Source organism: Pristis pectinata, chromosome 1 (assembly GCF_009764475.1).
Source record: "Pristis pectinata isolate sPriPec2 chromosome 1, sPriPec2.1.pri, whole genome shotgun sequence".
Classification (NCBI taxonomy): domain Eukaryota; kingdom Metazoa; phylum Chordata; class Chondrichthyes; order Rhinopristiformes; family Pristidae; genus Pristis; species Pristis pectinata.
The window spans coordinates 33,652,169-33,671,561 of NC_067405.1; the positions used below are offsets into that span (position 1 = coordinate 33,652,169).

Here is a 19,393-nt window from a genome sequence, read left to right on the forward strand (position 1 = left end):
AATTTCACATTTGTCAGTGATAATAAACCTGATTTTGATTCTGATTCTGATAATGGGTTACATGAGCACAAGAAAATTGCAGTTGCATTGAAACTTTCACTGGGGAAATATCATTGTTTGGCGTAATAAAAGTATTGTATGAGATTTTGTGCTGTGGGATAGATACTTAAAATGATTTGCACTTCTGCGCACATCTGTCTGAGAATATACTTTTAACTTCTGTTTTAGAATTGTCAATTTGACAGCAGAACACTTGTTTCTTTTTCTCGTAGCAGCCATCCCTTCAAGTGACATTGCAAATTCATTGTTCATTCTGAAAGTTTAATATTATTGACTTGTGCTAAATAAAACTTGGTTGGGACTATCTAAATTCATCTTGTGCTAAGGCCCCAGCCTTTGTTTAGATTCAAACACAGATCTAGAGTGGAAAAGTAGGTGCGGGATCAACTCCACTCAGTTTCCCTAGTGGGGAATTTGGAATACTTCCATTCCTCTCATATCCAAGATAGGAAAATTATTGTACTCATCAAAAGGAAAAGAAAGCTCAATGTATTATAATATTTTGGCCAGCATTGTTATTTGCATTACCAAACAGTAGTGCCATGAGTTAGAACACATCAATCAATTCAAGGGCAGTTATGCATAGGTGTTAAAGGACCTGACCTCACTAGTGCTACTGCATCCAGTGAAAAGGATCATCTGACAAGATGGCCCAAAGAATTAATTCTATGTAAACACTTATATGTTCCTAATATTCCATCCGTGAATTTTCTTGAACAGAAATTCAATTTCAAAGCGCTTTTCTTTTCAATGTTATATGACTGAAAATCTATTTAATCTGGAATAAATTACATTGGTGATAATTTCAGGATCAATCATGGCAGTCAGGAAATTTGATTGTGAACTTCCTATCCTGAATCACCCTTGCAATCCCTGATGTGATGATTGTGTTAAAGGTGCATGCCGTGGTGTCACTCCTTATCCAATGATCCTTGTGGATAATTGCAAAAGTACATGAAGCACGTTGTCTTGGGTGAGCACATTGTTGGACACTCCCTGGAGAACATGGTCGTAATTTTCCAGAGTCAGTCTAGAAAACCTGCAGATAAGTCAGAAACTTACCTGCATTGTCACCAATACACAAAATGACCCGCAACACTTACACAATTCCTGAGCTGTAAATCTTCTCCACTTTCTGTTTGTATTCTGCTGCTTTTGAATCCCTCACCCACCTACCCATCCCAAGGCTGATGCCAGTGCACATTATCCTGTAAGTTCCCTGTTCAACAATGATATCCTCCTCAATTTCCCATCTTTCCCAACTGCTGTCTCTGATCGCCGTCCACCAATTAAGTGATGTATGGCCAGTCTCCTTTCCCTGATCCTCATGGCAGCCTACCTCCCAGATCTTCTTGGTTATTCTCCTTGGACTTATCTCAATGACCAGCCTCCATTTCCCAGTTTCAATGCCTTGCCTATTCAAATCTCCTAGGCCAGCCCAATTCCTGAACCCACACTCCCATATTTTGCTCCAGAGACCACTCAAATCCAAACCTGTCCAAGGGAGGGTGTCTGCGAAAAGTACCAGGTGGAACATTTTCATTGATGAAAACATCTTAGGTAACTCGCAGGCCTTGGTCACATGTGAATTTTGGTGCACTTGGGTAGCATCTTAAAATGTTTGTTGTTTCACTGCATTTGTGCCAATGCCCTGTAATTTTTAGGGCTGCTATGTTTTATAATGAATGTTATTTTCCTACTTAATGGAAGTTTGAATATTTGATACCAATTGTGGATCAGTGAAGCCACTATAATATTGGTTCACGTCAAGGTCTTGAAATTAGCAAGTGGAATTCCTTGGAATTGACAAATAGATCTCACAGACTTCAAATATGGTTTGATAAACTGATGAAGACTCATGTAAATATTTCGCTAAATAAACATCTTTGTTTTTATGTACAGATAAAAAGTTATGCAGCTTTAAAGTGCCAGAATGTGACAATGCAACCGCAGAATGTAACGATTATAATGGGATTGCAGTCTGTCAGTGTAAGGATGGTTATTTCAAATACAGTGCTATGGATCATTCATGTAGAGGTGAGTAATCCTAACTAATGAACTAGCCACACACTATATCATTTTTACCATGACCACAGTTAGTGATACTCTTTAGTCAGTGGATAGGTGCGAGAGTTCTCTGGAATGAGGTTAGAACTGCTGCTGTCACCTAGTTTCTAGGGGGCACTGCTGCTACTGCTGCCACACAACTTGCCATCCAGCAGTCCTGTGTAAGAGGAGGCAAGTGTTGTCCAGAATTGGGCAGGTAAGTTGAAGTATTTCTTGAGGTTGGTGTCTGACACCAACTTACTCAACCAATAGAGCAGTTGGCTTGCAGTTGGGTTAATGTTTTATATGAGGTGTTGATGAGATCAAAAGGCATAAAATACAGACCCTAAGACATTAGAAGTGAAGAGTGTCCTCATGGGGAAGGAAGGAAGGAAGTCAGGGCCATTCCCAGGCAGCTGATTCAAAAGTGAAAAGGCTTCAAGGCAGATTTCCTTCCTTATCTCTTAGGTTAAAAATAGTGAAGAGTGAGAAAGGGCTCTAAACATAAGGACAAAGAAGCAGGAACAGGAGTGGGGCAGGCAGCCCCTTGGGTCTGTTCCAACATTCAGTAAGATTGTGGCTGATCCAATCTTTGCTTAAACACCACTTTCCTATTCTCTCCCCAAGTCCCATGGACAAAGTGTTGTTCAAATGTCTATCCATCTCTGATTTGAATATAAATCAACTCTTAGGGGCTGAGAGTTCCAGCTTCATGAATTATGAAATGATAGAATAAACTCAGAATAAGGGATTGCCCAGTTCTAGTTATCCCTCACTAGGGGAAGCATCCTCTCAGCATCCATCGTGTCAATCTCCCTCAGAATCTTATACACTTCAATAAGATCACCTCTCATTTCCTTCAGTCCAATGAATACAGGCCCAACCTGCTCAACCTTCCCTCATATGTCAACCCTTCATCCAACTAATCAATCCTATGCACTGTCTCCCTATATAAGTACATCTTTCTTTAACTTTGCAGACCAATATTGTATGTGGTGTTCCAGGTGCAGTCTCATCAGCGCCCTGTTAAGTTCCATTAGAACTTGCCTATATTTATACCCCGTACCGTTACAATAAAACCTATATTTTGTCAGCCCTCCTAATCACTTGCTATATGCCAACCTTCTGCATTTCATGCACTAGAACCCCAAATCCCTTTGTGCTGCAACATTTTGCAGTCTTACTCCATTTAAATAATTTGCTTTTTCATCCTTCTTTTCAAAGTGGACAACCTCACATTTTCCCCACATTATACCCCATATGCAAATCTGTCAAACACAATGGAGGAAAAGACAGTTAGTGCTTAAAGGAGAAAACCAGAGCACCGGGGGCAACCCAGTCAGTCATAGGGAGAAAGTGTCTGTGGAGAGAGTAAAACTGAGTTAATATTACAAATGGATAACTTACAGCAGAACTGATGCAAACAGTAAAAGTAAGTTGCTTGAAATTGATAAGTATTGAGTCCCGAAGGTTGCAGGATGCCCAGACAAAAGATGAGGTGTTGTTCATCAAGCTTACATTAGACCTTGTTAGAACAGTGCAGGAGGCCACAGACAGATAGGTCAGAGTAGGAGTTGGATGGAGAATTAAAATGACAGGAACTGGAAGCTCAAGGGCACTCCTGCAGACTGATTGCAGGTGCTCTGCAAAGTAGTTACCCAACCTGCATTTTTGCCCAGTGTAGAGAAGACCAAATCATGAGCACCAAATGCAATGCACTAGATTGGAAAAAGTGCAAATGAATCAGCAATTTCAGCATTCTCCTATTGGTTTCAGGTTTTAATTACAGCTCTGGCCTGAATTTCACAGTTTTAACATGTCCCTTTAGTTGTTTTCTCTTTATAACTATCCTCATTAATCTATTAATCAGTCAACTCCATAAATATTGGAATCACCTTAGCAATCCTAGCTTCACCCTATCAGAGAGATTTCCTTTGTCCTATCCATCCCTCTCAACAACTTGTTTTCTCCCTTGAAGATGATGGTTCTTCAACTGGAAGGTTAACTCTGTTTCTCTTTCCACAGATACTGTATAACCTGCTAAGTGTTTCCAACATTTTCAGTTTTTATTTCATGTTTCCAGCATCTGCAGATTTTTTATTTTCGATTATTGATGATTGTTTGGTTGGTGTTTGTACCTGCTACCCACTCTACACACAAAGGGGAGGTTCACTGACTTGCTGACAATATGTAGTAATTTGTTGTGCTTTCTTCTTACTGCAGCGTGTGACGATGGCTATAAATTAGAGAATGGAACCTGTGCACCGTAAGTAGATTGTAAAAATTGCCTTAATCTCAAAATTAAGGTCTGTTAACTTGTGCAAAAATATATTGATTTCTCTTTTCTTTGTTGTATTTAATAGTTGTCTGTTTGGATTTGGTGGATTCAACTGCAAAAATCGTGAGTTTACGGTTTTCCTTTAATGTTATATATAATGTGAAATCAGATGTTTCTGCTTAATGTGACTAGCTAGATCTGTATTGGAATTGGTTTATTATTGTCATATGTACCAAGGTACAGTGAAAAACTTGTCTTGCATACCATTCATTCAATTTGTTATGCAGTGCATTGAGGTAACAAAAACAGAATAAAAAGCAGAACAAAGTGTAACAGCTACAGAGAAAGTGTAATAATATGAACTGCTATATTGAGGAGTCACAGGATATGTATTGACTATGCAGATGTCTCTATGAATTATCAGTGCTTATATTATGTTTCAGAAGACAAAACTCTGTGTGACTCCTGCAGCTCCATATTTTGCATAGTATTTGTACTAGCATTTGGGTAGCTTAGTTAAAATTAGTGGCAAAAGGCAGGTTTAAATTTAAATTTTAACCTAAAAGTAAACTAAAGCAATGACCACAGATTGTGTTGCTGTGGATTTGCACAAAGCTTACTGCCATCCAATTTAACATCCTTCCTGATCTTTCACACAGATGCTGCTATAATCAATGGTATGACTAAATGTGTCCCAGCACTGTGAATAACTGAAGGTTGTTCCTGCTGTTTGTTTGACTCTGTCCAAAATAAGACAAGGAACATTTTTAAAGATCAAGCAAATCAGTTAATCATGGATTGAAATTGCTGACCCTGAAACATAGAATGTTTTGGTATTGTCCTGCTGTATGTTGGTTGGTTGGTTTGAGGGGAGTCTAAAGACGTACGGGTAGGTTAATTTGGGGGTTTAAAATGGGCGGCGCAGACTCGTTGGGCTGGAAGGGCCTGTTACTACGCTGTAAATCAAACTTTTTTTAAAAATTTAAATTTAAATTTAACTCGTGGATTAACACCAGAAAGCCTGGATCCTGGCCCATAGTGCCATTTTCTGAGGAACCATGTTTACAACAGAGAATTGCTCACCCCTCTCTTGCAATCTCCATTCCCTGCACCCTGCAGTGAGGGGATTGCCAGGCAGGTAGCATCCTTGTTCCCACAACTGGATGATAACAAGTGGGCTGTAGATGTACTGCAGTCCAGGGTAGTGAAAGTGCTTCACTGTGGAACAGCAGGCCTCAACCAACATTCCCAAAGAAAGTGGCTGCTCTTCTCCTTTATAGACCCACCCAAGAGTTGTTTTGGAGGTGGATATTAAACAGATAGGAAACTTCCAGCAAACAACGTACTCTGCAGATTTTTCCAGGGTATTATGGTTGTTTCTCTAACTGAGCCAGTGCTGGATCTCTCACTTTGTCTTTTATGAGACAGATCACATATTTTTCAACCTTTATTTATGGAAAGATTGGTCGAGAGCTTACAGTTTATTGATAGATTTAACTCCACTCCCATGATTTAGTTGCTGGATTTCTCATGTGGAACGGTATAACTCCCAGCTTTTGAACTTGCCACCTCTGAATCTCCTTGGAAGGGGCAACACATTATAATGGTTGGCCTCATTATCATTCCCACCCAACATCCCCCTGCAACCCACCCCCTCCGCCACACAAACTGCAGCAGGCTGGTTGCTGGGAAGTGAATATTAAATGGCCAAGAGGTGGTGTGTTGTCACTCAGATGTCCAAGTGGGGTTGGGAGGATGGGATTTGGTTGCTGGAATTGATAGGAGTCTATGGCTAGAAGTTCAATCTTGGAATACAGCCTTTTTCAGTTTTTCATCTGTAAAAATGAGTATTTCCTGGAATGGAACTGGGCAGGCACGGTAGTGTAGCGGTTAGCATAACGCTATTACGGCGCCAGCGACCCGGGTTCAATTCCGGCTGCTGTCTGTAAGGAGCTTGTACATTCTCCCCGCATCTGCGTGGGTTTCCTCTGGGTGCTCCGGTTTCCTGCCACATTCCAAAGATGTACGGATTAGGAAGTTGTGAGCATGCTATGTCGGCACCGGAAGCGTGGCGACACTTGTGGGCTGCCCCCAGAACATGCTACACAAAAGATGCATTTCACTGTGCGTTTTGATGTTCATGTGACTAATAAAGAAATCTTATCTTATATCAAATTGTACCCCTTCTGAGAAGTGACTAGTCACTTAATGTGAATTGGATTTGAGCTAATGAGCCATTTTTCATGTACATGCAGTAGCATTGATTCCAATGTAAATTTAATTTTGAGCATTGCTAGAAGTTAGGTCACATTAATCCAATGCACATTTGTCATTGGGAACATGCAACACAACTAGGTTTTCATACAGGTGCTTGCTCTGCAACAGTGCTATTTAAGGGAAGCCTCCTTGAGAATCTCCAAGCCTGGGGCAGGGTACTGGACTCAGGAAAGTTCCTTTTAAGTTATGTATCCACTGCCTGCCCTTCCCACTAGAGCCTACCACATCTACAGATACCAAGTAACATCCACCTCCACCCACTGCCTCCCCAGGCATAAATAACCTGACCATCTACTGCAACCGCAAGTTCATGCTCATCCACCCCCTCAACCAAATCTGACCACCAATCACTATCAGTGACTTGCCAAATGTTGACATTCAACCCATATTTCAATCCTTGACCATCTCCCCAGTCCTCCCAGTGGCTTCCCCCATCCTTCCAGAACTCAGCCTCGACCTCTGGTCTGGAGCAACGTGCAAAGGAAAAAAGCTTTCCTGTAAGAAGCTCAATTCAACAGCACCAGATGCATTTTTCTTGTAGCAGGCCCAAGACCAAAACAGGCAATGGTTTACCCCACAATCCCCGATTAACACCCTATTAGAAGTGCCAGTGAGTTTCTAAGCACCCAACTTTCTCCTCGAGTCTAGAGGAACCCCTCTGGTTCTTTTGGCCCCATAAAATTTCAGTTATTTTTTCATGTTACCACTGGAGGTTGGGTGCTTTTCATGGTTGGTGCAGGCGCAGCTGTTGTAGAGTCAGCGATGGAAGTCACCAATGGTGGTATACAAACTGTATTTGTTTTTAGGGCAGAAAGTTTCCTGCTTTTCCTCTAAGGATGCCATCCCTTTCTCTCAGTTTCTCCATCTATTCTCAAGATGAAGCTTCCCATTCCAGGACTTCTGAAATGTCTTCCTTTTTCAGGAAATCTGGCTTCCCTCTGCATAGTTGATGGAGTCCTCACTTACATTTCCTCCATTTCCCGAATGTCTGTTCTCACTTCCTTCCCCCACCGCTGCCTCTCCCCAGACAGAACAGAAATAGAGTTCCCTTGGTCCTCACCTTTCACTATACTAGCCTCCACATCCACCATATCATCCTTCACCATTTCTGCCAGCTGCAATGGGGTCCCACCACCAGTCATATCTCCCCCTCTTCTGCACCTGCTTTCTGCAGGGACCACTCTATCCATGACTTCCGGGTCTGCTCATCCCTCCCCACCATTCCTTCCAATCCCCTGGCATTTCCCCCCTGCAACAGTTGGAGGTGCAACACCTGTCCCTGCACCACCTCCCTCAGCACCATCCAGAGGTATAAGGTGAGGGAGGTAAGGTGAGACAGAAATCTATGTGCACCTCCTCCGACCTCATCAATTGCATTTGTTGCTCTCGACATGGTCTCCTCTACATTGGCGAGACCATACGTAGACTAGGTGACTGTTTTGTAGAGCATCTGTGGTCTGCCCACAACAGCCATCTTGAGCTTCCCGTTGCGTGTCATTTCAACTCCCCTTCCCATTCCCACCAACCTGTCTGTCCTCGGCCTTCTCGCAGAGGCCAAACGCAAACTAGAAGAACAGCACTTCATATTCCCCTTCGTATAGCCTACAACCCATTGGTATGAACACTGAATTTTCCAATTTTCCATAATCCATGCCCCCTGTGTCATTTTCCTACTCCCATCTGCCCATCATCCCCCACTTCTCCTGATTCCACCTATTACCTACCAGCTTCTGTCTCACCCCTCTCTCTCATCTTTGTACACCGGCTTTCTCCCCTCTACACTCTCAGTCCCGATACAGGGTCTCGACCCAAAATGGCATCCATTCCATTGCCTCCACAGATGCTGCTTGACCTGCTGAGTTCCTCCAGAATTTAATTTTTTACTTGCCAAAGGTTTTCAGCCTTTTGACCACAAGAGGGAGTCAAATTCACAGTTTCAATGTAAAAATAGCAATGTTGAAAATGACTTAATCGAGGTCATTCAAGGGTTTTGGCACTGTTTCTACGTACTGTCTTTACAAAAGCAAAACATTAATTTGCATTAATTTAATTATGTTTTGATGTGAATTTTAGATTTATTAATTAACCTTAAATATTCATTCTTAAACATATCTACCTTTAAATTTATCCACAATTGTTAACAATCAACATGCTTTATTTCAACAGTTGAGCATGGTCCTCTGCTTCTGAGGTTCATAGAACATATAGACCAGTACAGTACAGGAACAGGCTGTTTGGCCCACCATGTCTGTGCCCACCATCTAACTGATCCCATCTGTCTGCATAAGGTCCATATCCCTCGTTTCCCTGCTTATTTATGTGGCTGTCTAAATGCCTCTTAAATGTTGCCATTGTATCTACTTCAACCACCTCCCTGACAGTGCATTCCAGGCTTCTACCTCCCTCTGTATAACAAAACTTGCTTCACAAATCTCCTTTAGGCTTTCACCCTCTCACCTGAAAGCCATGCCCTCTGGTAGTACACGTCTCCACCCTGGGGAAAAAGACTGACTATTCTACTCTGTCTGCGCCTCTAATAATTGTATATACTTCTATCAGGTTGCCCCTCAGTTGGCCAACTAGCTTACTATGGATCCACATCAGGCTTGTGACGAAAGCATTCCATTCATGATCCTTTGGGCAATAAGGATGCATGGGCCATTGCTCCAAGTGATGCCAGACTGCAGCCCAATATATGTATCTCCATGCCTCTCTAACCTCATTACTTAACCCTCCTGGTGCTACGGGGTGTCAGGTGAAATGATGCACTATGGTCATCAACATCGTCATTTTCATCATCCACTCCTCTTCTCCCTCCATTGACCCTGTCTGCTCCAGGTCCTCTCATTTTAGAGATGGCCTATCCTGAGACCCTCCCAAGACAAACTGTTGCACTTGTAGGGTTGTAGTCAAAACACCTTTATGATGATGCAGCAGCACATATGATAATAAAGGAATCCACTGAAAGACACTGATCACAATGAAGCATTGTTGGTAAGCATAACTGGCTGTTTATACATTGCACTTGTTGTGTAGGGCTTAGTGGCCCCTTTGTAAAAATCATGGAGCTCTCTCTGCAGCCTCTTCATACTCCACAGCAGTAATAATGTGCGTTGCTGCTGTCTGCCTGCCGTGAGGAGTGTGCCTTTAAGGGCTCATACCCTTCTTTGATTGATGTATGTATCCATGTGTCCAGCTGCAGTAAGTTGGGAGAGATCTCATCTGGAACCACACATGTCCTATTTTATCATAGGATTCTGCATGCAAACCACTATAGCATTGTTTCTAACACATTTTCAGACAATTTCACAATTTTTTGCTGGTGATCCAATTGGCTGTCAACAATATAGGCAACACATGTTTAAGTCATCAAAAAAGGGTGAAAGTTAATTCCTAGACAACCTAGACAAAACAGAAGATTAAACTCAATTGCAAACTGCAGAGGTTTCTGCCCTTGACATGGCTGCCCCAGGGACTGTTGCGAGCCAGCAAAACAAAAATGCTAATTTCTCTAGTTTTATTCAAGTACCATTTCTTTCCCTTATTTTCAGCTTATAAGCTCATCACTGTGGTGATTGCTGCAGCTGGAGGAGGATTGCTGCTAATCTTGGGCATTGCATTAACTGTCACATGTTGCAGGTGTGTATAAAGTCTCAATCTGTTGACCATTGGACCATTTCCATCATGACCTGTGGCATAAATGAAAAACAATTGCAATCCAATCTGACAGATGTTTACTTGGATTAAATGGTGTTTGGAATAAGGCATCTACAGTAATATATTGAATGAGAAGAGTAATGACTATGTGCTTACATAGTTAGGAGAGCCTTTCCTTTCTTTTATGTTGCAGCTATAAACATAGTCCTTTTATAATGTGGGTAGCATTTTTTATTTCCACTGTCATAATGGGTGAAAATAGTTTCCTTATGGTCTCATAGAACATTAAAAATAAATAGGTGTCAAAATGGATTAAGTAAGATCAGCGTTGTTCCTAAAACCTGTGTCAGCCAAGGCTCAGTATGTGGCATTTGTCTGTAAGTCAGTAAGTTCTCGAGAAAAGCCCAAAGATCTTGGCAGCTATTTTAGTGGAATACAAAGAAACTCCTGTATCATTGGATGTGCTGTGTGTCAGGTGAGATATTTAACTGAGACTCTATCAGTCTTGTAAATGAATGTAAAAGATCCTCTGGCACAATGCATGAAGTCAAAAAGACCATGAACTTGAGCAAGGCTTTTGAGGAGGTCTTGTGTGTTAAGCTGGTCTGGAAAGTTAGATCAAATGGGATCCAGGGTGAACTAGCTGATTGAATATTAAATTGCCTTGCTGGAAGGAGTCAGAGGGTGGTTGTGGAGGGTTGTTTTTCAGATTGGAGGCCTGTGACCAGTGGTGTGCCTAGGGATCTGTGTCGGGTCCCCTGTTTGTCATGTATACTAACGATTTGGATGAGAATGCAGGGGGCATAATTAGTAAGTTTGCAGATGACACCAAAATTGGTGGTGTGGTGGACGGTGAAGAAGATTGTCTTAAAGTTACAACAGGATCTGTGTCAACTGGGAAAGTGGGCAAAGGAATGGCCGATGGAATTTAACTCCGACAAATCTGAAGTGATGTATTTTGGGAAGTTAAACCAGGTCAGGACATACGCAGTGAATGGCAGGGCCCTGGGGAGTATTGAAGAATGGAGAGATCTAGGGGTACAAAAACATAGTGGTGACACAAGTAGACATGGCATGCTTGCTTTTGTCAGACAGGTATTGAGTACAGGAACTGGGACTTCATGAAAGTCAAGCTGTACAAGATGTCAGTGGGAACGCACCTGGAATCCTGGAATATTCAATGCAGTTCTCATCACCATACTATTAGGAAGGATGTGATTAAGCCAGAGATGGTTCAGAAAAGAGTCACAAGGATGTTGCTGGGACTAAAGGGCTTGAATTATAAGGCAAAACAGTATAGGCTGGTACTGTTTTTCCTGGAGGCAGGGAGACTGAGAGGTAACTGGTTTATAAAATCCTGAGGACCACTGATAGGGTGGGTGGTCACAGCCTTTTTCTCGGGGTAGGGGACTCAAAACAAGAGGACATAGGTTTAAGGTGAGGGGGGAAAGGTTTAAAGGAGACCTGAGGGGCAAGTTCTTCGCACAGAGGGTGGTGGGTATATGGAATGAGCTGCCAGAGGAGGTGGTGGAGAGTGGTAGTGGTTTGGATGGGTACATTGATGGGAAGGGATTAGAGGGATATGGGCCAAAGGCAGACTAATGGTACTAACTCAAGAAGGCACCTTGGTCAGCATGAATGAGTTGCACTGAAGGGCCTGTTTCTGTACTGTATATCTCTATCCCTTTATGACTCCTTGAGCAGAGCAGGAATAAATGTTGGTGTTCAGAGGGATGTGGGCGTCCTCAAACACAAATCACTGAAAGTTAACTAGAGAGGCAAAAAGATTGTTAACCTACAATGCAAGAAGATTTAATACAAAAGTAGAGGTATCTTTTTCCAATTCTATAGGGCCCTGGTGGGTCTGCATCTGGAATACTTTGTAAAGGTTTAGTTGCCATATCCAAAGATGTGCTTATGATAGCTAAGTGAAACTTCATCACATTAAATAGACTGGGCCTATATTCTGGAGACGCAGGAGACTGCAGATGCTGGAATCTGGAGCAACATGTGATGCTGAAGGAACTCAGTGGGTCAGGCAGCATCTATGGAGGGAAATGGACAATTGAGACCAAAACATTGACTGTCCATTTCCCTCCATAGATGCTGCCTCCTCCACTGAACTCCAGCATCTTGTGTGTTGGGCCTATATTCTCTTGAGTTGAGAAGAGCAGCAATCTCACAGAAACACCATTTTTATAGAGCTTAGCAGGATGGAAGAAAGGATGGCTGGGGTGTTGAGCACCAAGGGTCACATTCTCAGAATAAGGGGCCTTTCAAGACTGAGGTGACAAGAATTTTCTTCACTCAGATGGTAATGAATCCTTGGAATTCTCTGCCCGAGATGTCTGTGAGAGCTGAGTCACTAATTATATTCAAGACCAAGATCATTAGACATTTACATCTTAAGGGAATCAAGGGGTATGGGGTTAGTGCAGGAAAGCAGCACTGAAATAGATAACCATGATCAAATGGAATACGAAGCAGGCACAAGAGGTTGAATGGTCCACTCCTGCTTTTATTACTTATGTTCTGATGTAATTTTTATTCCTCAGTCAGTATCTCATGATTATATTATTGTGTGCAAATTGGCTGTCACATTTCTTCCTTTAGAGTAGTGACAACACTTCAAAAGTACTACATTTGCTATAAAGTGCTTTGGAACAATCTAAAGCTGTGAATATGGCAAACGCACTGCAAATCAATCTCTTTACCACCAGTTCATGTTCAAAATCCTGCTTTGTTTGAAGCTGTTGGGATATTACTGTGACTTAGAAACTTAATTTTCTTTTTTTTTCAGGAAAGGAAAAAATGATATCAGCAAACTGATCTTCAAGAGTGCTGAGTTTCAGAGATCCCCCTATGCTGAGTTTCCCAAAAATCCCCGGATATCAGTAGAGTGGGGCAGAGAAACAATAGAGATGCAGGAGAATGGCAGCACGAAAAACCTGCTGCAGATGACAGATGTATACTATTCGGTGAGTAGCAAATCAAAATTGAATTTGTGGTACAAAGGGATTTGGGTGTTCTAGTGCAATAGACACAAGGAGTTGGCTTGCAGGTACAGCAAATAATTGGGAAGACTGATAGAATGTTGAAAGAAAAACAAAAAAAATGATGGAAACATTAACTTTCTCTTTCCACAGATACCACCTGACCTGTTGAGTGTTCCTCGCATTTTTTGGGTTTTTCTTCAGCTTTGCAGCAATTGCAGTTTTTTTCGATTTTTCACTTACTTGTGGAATGTTGCCTTTATTGCAAGGGGCGTGGAGTATAAAAGTAGGGCGGATTTAGTGGAATCTTACAGGGTGCAATAAGACCTCACCAGGAATATGTACAGTTCTGTCTTTATATTTAAGGAAGGATATACTGGCATTAAAGAAGGCAGAGAAGGTTCACAGCGTTGATTCCTGGGATGAAGGGAGGTTGAGCAACTTAGGCCTATAGTCATTGGAGTTTAGAAGAATGGGAGGTGATCATATTGAAGCAGATAAGATTCTGAGGGGTTTCACAGGGTGGATGTTAAGACGAATTTCTTCCTTGTGGGAGTTTCAGAATAAAGGGTTGCCTGTCCAAGATGGAGTTGAGGAGGAAGTTATTCTCTCCAAGGGCTATGACTCTTTGGAATTCTCTAATGCAGAGAAGTGTGGAAATGGAGTCAAGGAGTATGGGAAAGTAATGTTGAGGCCAAGTTTGGATCAGTTTATGAAGGATGGAGTAGATTCAAGGGGCCAATTGACCCACTGCTGCTTCTGATTTTCATGCTCTTGTGTAATTGCTGTGAAACTTGTTTAATTGTTTTTTATTGTTATAATAATCCTGCCACAAAAGCAAAATTAAGATAATATGTCCTTGAAATGCTTATTGCTATTTTTTCTTTAACAGTCTGGCTTGAGGGGCTCAGAAGTGGATAGGAATGGTCTGCACACTTACAGTGGTCTACCAGGATCACGTTACTCTTGCATCTACACTGGACAATACAATCCATCTTTTAGCAGTGATGAATCAAGGAGACGGGACTATTTTTAGCCAAGTTAATAAATACATTTGTGGCAAAACAAATATGGGACCACTGAGTCAGAAATGAGTGGAATTACTGCCAAACAAAAAGCTGGATTCTGAACATTTATGGCAAAGGACCAGTGCAATGTGAAGGAAAAGCTGTCAGCAGTATGTGTCTCATGGCAACTACCATAGATCACACTGTGATGGACAAATGATGGAACTGATATAAGCTGTACTGAACAAGCTTATTAGCAACAGCACAAAAAAATGCTTAAAAATGAGCAATATACACTGTGTATTTTTGAAATTCATGTTTCTAGTTTATTAATAACTTATAAACTGTTACAGTATTTTCATACTGATAAAATGATAATGTTGCACAAGTCTAAGAAACACTAACTGATGAATTTGTGGAAGATACTGTTGTCATCTCTAGCCTAGTACTCAAATATTGTGTGGATGGATGCTATAGGAGAGTTGTTACCTATCAAGATTTGGGCTTTATTCGTACTGGAATTGTTGGTACCAGTATGTGCATTCTTGACCGATTCTGTATGCCTCTCTAGATCACTTTTTTTCCCATCATTCCTTCTTTTCCCTCACAATAGATCTTTCAGCAGCTAAATATGAGTAAAAGTAGAAATTTATGCTATTGTGGGAACTCTGGTTTAATTATACCTTGAAAAATTGCACTCAGAGCACCACATGCCTTCTAGCAATCTGTTGTGCGGGGATTTATATTCTGTTCTGGTTTGGATTCTGATTATATGTCATTATTTTCAGAGCTTTCAGAATCTCTTCATACCGCTCATTCCAAACCACTGAAGTTGCTTTACTTCCTCTGAGAGACTGAACAGCTATCTTTACCTGTGTAATTTAAAACTGCATTGCATCGATTGGTCATTATTATTCCATATTTATACAATGACTTTGTGTAGCCTGTTGTGTTTTTTCTGTCTGCGGGATACTTAAGTGAATCTTTTAACTCAGTTGGCAGCTCCATTCTCAATATTTTGAAGAACAAAAAATATTTTACGAACAGGAAATGGTCATTAGGTCTAATATGGTGTGTCCATTTTAATTGATCTAAATATCAGTTATGACACCTATATAGTCATCATGTTTCTCAATACATACTTCAGAAACTATTTACAGTATATTATTTTATACTTATTCCACAAAATTTTCCAGACAGTGTAACTTCAATACAACATAGATGTCAGGGAATAACAGTAATACTGCTTTATTACAACCTGCATTGTAATTGGAATTAAAATTTACATAATTTCTGTCTGGGGGGAACATAATACCCATGGTATATTGAAAAGTGCAATAAAACAATGCACGTTATATAGAGGTTGCACTGTATTAAGGGGGAGAAAAGCTCAGAATGCCATTTCTGATTAATCGTGCATTTTAAGAAAAAGTCTCTATGTATTCATCCTCACTGAGATAGGTGCACTGAATGTGTGGCCCTCCCCTAACCATTTTAGATGTGAGCCTGCAACAGCAAGGTTCAATGGCACCTGAGCCACAAGGTGTCAAACACTACTGAGAGGTCCTTCCATAATTTCCCCATACAATGTTCCATTGTAGAGTATGTAAAAGAAAATGGCATGTAAGAAAGGGATTAGTGCATAGCCAAGGCAGTGGTCAGGTGGTCAAGATCAGAAGTCCAAAAGATGGGTAGGGAGGGTTGTCAGAAGCCTAATCAGAGTCTTAGGGTGGGTGTTTGAAGTCTGGAGGGGGAACACTGGGGGAGGTGTTGTCGTGTGGGCCAGAGGACAAGATTAGCATTCTGGAGGGTGGTGTCAACAATAGTTGGGGGATTGTCAAGTGATTGGCTTGTGGGTGTGCCAACTGAGTGTCATCATTTTGAGGGGGATAAGCTGGAATGGAATCAAATAATGGAAACCTAACTGAGTGAGTTATCCTATGCCAGGCTGAAACTTGCACAGTGAAGCCACCTTTGAGTCCGGAAGCTGGAGGGCCATTAAAGCATATTTGTTCAGTAAGTGCACAATGACAGTTGCATCTCAGAATAACGTGATCCAATTTCCTGGCCATAGCTCCAGTGGAGCATTGTACAGATAATAAAGTTATCCTATACATGTCTGTTGCAGGTACAATGTTATCTTGGCAAGTGTGATTCACAGAGGAAATGTCAAGTTGAATTTCAAGAGTGGTACAATTTGACCCAGAAATGGACACCATCACATTCCACTCTGGAAATAACAGAATTTCATTCACTTAGCATTGCTAAAGACAGTGCTGTGTGACTCAGTTTTGGGGCTTGTGTGCAGTGCAGTTAAACTCTGCCTGATTCAATTGCATAAGCCACTTTTAATTTTTAAAATTCCAATTTAATAGCCTTCCAGAACCAAACAACCTTATCATTCTCTCTTTATGATTTATTGATGCTTATGATCATTTCAGTGAACTGGTTCCATATCTTCATGATCAAAAATATCTTTGCTCAGATTAGATGATCAGAAGTAAATCAAAATGCTGGCTAATCAATGTCTCTTGTAACTCCAAAATAATCTCTTTTCATTTTAAATTTGTTCCTCTGCTAATTGAGAACATAGGAGAGAAATATAGTGGGAAGTGAAATCTAGTCAGTTGGTCAATTTAAGGTAAAATCTACAAAATAATTTTAAATGAACTTCCTTGCTGAAGAGAAGCACAGTGTGAATAGTGTTATGGCCTCAGTAATCCAAAAAATATAAGCCCTTTCAGTATAATTGGGAAATGATGACTGGAACTAGTGATTCTCCCATTCATCTATATAAAAAATGCAATACTTCACAATTGACCTCAGGACTAATGCACTCACTTATTTCTAGCTTGAGAAGTTGCGATTTTAGTACAATTTTTAAAATTAATGATTTATTTATCAATATTTTTTCCCTTTACTTATTTTATATTATTATTGTTATATACCTTCTCCAGAGTTTTCCAAAAATCAAGTATCTATCAACTGGATGATTCTTGTTCCCTGAAATGAAAAAAAAATTGGAAAATAGCAGAGAAACATGATCTCCCACTGAAGAAACCATGGTGAACACACTTAAAATAGTTATACAACACCAAAGGCTAACTTTCTCCAAAATCTTTTTGTAGATTTTGTTTTCCAGTTAATAATTGACTTATGAAACATTGATTTCCATTTTCTATCTTTCTCTTTGGTTTTCACCAAGGCAGCTGGGGGTGGTGCATTCTGCTATCAATAATAGCATAGCTCACATTGGGCTTAACATGTGTACAACGTTCATTAGGACTATGGCGTTGACACGAAAATAAATGAGCCAAAAATCCTGAGAAAATTTGCCATGATAATGAAAATTTGCTTTTAGTATCTCCAATTCAGCAGTCTGTACAGCCTGAAACTATTACAGATCTGTCCCTTAGTGAAATCTGGTGAGGAAACCTACATTGGCAGCAGATGTGTGCACAATAATTAAAACTTTGCCATTTCTGGAAAAACACATTAAACAGAGACACATTGTAAGGTACACACGAGTACTTAAGCTTAATGATTGAGACAATACTATGGCAGGGGACTGCTGTCAGTTCATCTGTACATACTCCTGATTAGGAGAAGGAAGTGAGGAATTCCTGTCAATCCCTCTCCCCCACCTTCAGTATGCCCCTCCATATTAAAAAAGTCTAAAGGTTTATGTGAGAATTCACATTCACAGGCCCCTCCATATTAAAAAAAGTCTAAAGGTTTATGTGAGAATTTAAATACAAATAATTGTTCAAAACGGATTATGAAGGTGGCAGCAGATCTATGAACTCACTGTCCAGCTGAATTTTAAAGGTGTCCAGCCTCTATTATTTTAAAATATGAATTGCTAGAAATGAGTGGAAGAAAATCCTTGCAGCTATTCCATGAAATTTTACTGCCTGAAAACTTTTGGAAGATCTCCCAATGATTTCAAAAGCTCAATTACAATAGAACATAGAACACTGCAACACAGTACAGGCCCCTTGGCCCACAATGTTGTGCCAACATTTTATCTTGCTCTAACATCTATCTAAACCTTCCCTCCCACATAGCCCCCATTTTTCTATCATTCGTGTCTCTTAAATGTCCCTTAAATGTCATAAGGTGAATAAAATGGAATAATTTGACCTTAAATTAGATGGAAAGGTTGGGAAAGTGTTCATTACCAGTTTTCATGGATTACTTTAACAATGAAGGTCTCCAGCCTACTGGAGATGGTTTCATTAATTCTAAATCTTATTTCTCGGGTGTGTGGGTTTAACTAGGAAAATCAATGCTTGTTAATTATATTTTAACTGCTCCCATATTCCTGTTCAAAAATTACTTCAAGGGCAATTTTCTTCTTGACCCCTTATTATTGTACTAAGTTTTACACTGGAAAAATTTACTTTAAAGTGACCAGAGTAAAGATAAAGTATTGCTCATTTTGTTGAAACACTTTGTGAAATTATCTATTTATAGAAACCAGATAATGTTACTAGAAGAATTAAAGGTTGTGGTACCCAGCTGCCACAAAATAATTTTACATCCTTGTGCTATTTCCTGCTTGCCAGTATAATTTGAAGGGTTGTATTCTGTTGATGTTTAACCCAGCATGAGTAACTATCATGCAATTAGTGATACAGTCCACACTGGAACTATCAGGGGAAACCCTTGAGTTACTTCCTTTCTGTCTAAATTATATTTCCTTTTTTTTGCTTTATGTTTCTGGTTTCCAATATCTTTCTGTTTATTGAATGTTGTGTTTGAAGTGAACAATAGTCACAACTTTTAATGTATTTAGAGAATGAATTTTTGTTTTACCAAAATAATTTTAGAACCTGGCGTTCTAGTCAGCATTGTACAGCTGAAAATTAAAATACTTGTCCAGAAAACCGTTCTCTGTTCTATGGGCACACTGAGGTGTAACTCAAATTATTTCAATAACTAGGAATGTGACATTGAATTCTGCTGAGGTGTCAACATCCACCATGTGAAAGAAACCATTTTAATATAAGATATCTTTAGTCACATGTACATCGAAACACACAGTGAAATGCATCTTTTGCGTAGAGTGTTCT

General features: G+C 40.4%; 2 protein-coding genes across 3 annotated transcripts in view; both read left to right on the plus strand.

Moving 5' to 3' along the window:
- LOC127576684 (serine-rich adhesin for platelets-like) overlaps positions 1-2,073 on the plus strand; it is a 72,619-nt gene extending 70,546 nt beyond the window's left edge. Inside the window, exon 8 of the mRNA XM_052027335.1 lies at positions 1,963-2,073. The gene's annotated coding sequence lies outside the window, so the exon portion shown is untranslated. The remainder of the gene's footprint in view (positions 1-1,962) is intronic.
- LOC127572893 (protein HEG-like) lies at positions 1,967-18,461 on the plus strand. 2 transcript variants are annotated; one of them, XM_052020627.1, is made up of 6 exons: positions 1,967-2,097; positions 4,330-4,372; positions 4,470-4,507; positions 10,213-10,300; positions 13,119-13,296; positions 14,204-18,461. In XM_052020627.1, the coding sequence occupies exons 1-6, from the start codon at positions 2,079-2,081 to the stop codon at positions 14,345-14,347; spliced, it is 510 nt and encodes a 169-aa protein (XP_051876587.1). In that variant the 5' UTR covers positions 1,967-2,078; the 3' UTR covers positions 14,348-18,461. The 2 variants fall into 2 exon arrangements, with proteins under 2 accessions (XP_051876587.1, XP_051876582.1); XM_052020622.1 differs by lacking the exon at positions 1,967-2,097 and adding an exon at positions 4,040-4,106.
- Positions 18,462-19,393: the final 932 nt, after the last annotated feature.

Bases quoted from the DNA above. Each gene is read 5' to 3' on its own strand.
- LOC127572893 (XM_052020622.1), top strand. From the start codon at position 4,085: ATGATGGTTCTTCAACTGGAAG. The intron at 4,508-10,212 runs GTGAGTTTACGG...CCTTATTTTCAG, and splicing joins TGGATTCAACTGCAAAAATC to CTTATAAGCTCATCACTGTG. The intron at 10,301-13,118 runs GTGTGTATAAAG...TTTTTTTTTCAG, and splicing joins TTAACTGTCACATGTTGCAG to GAAAGGAAAAAATGATATCA.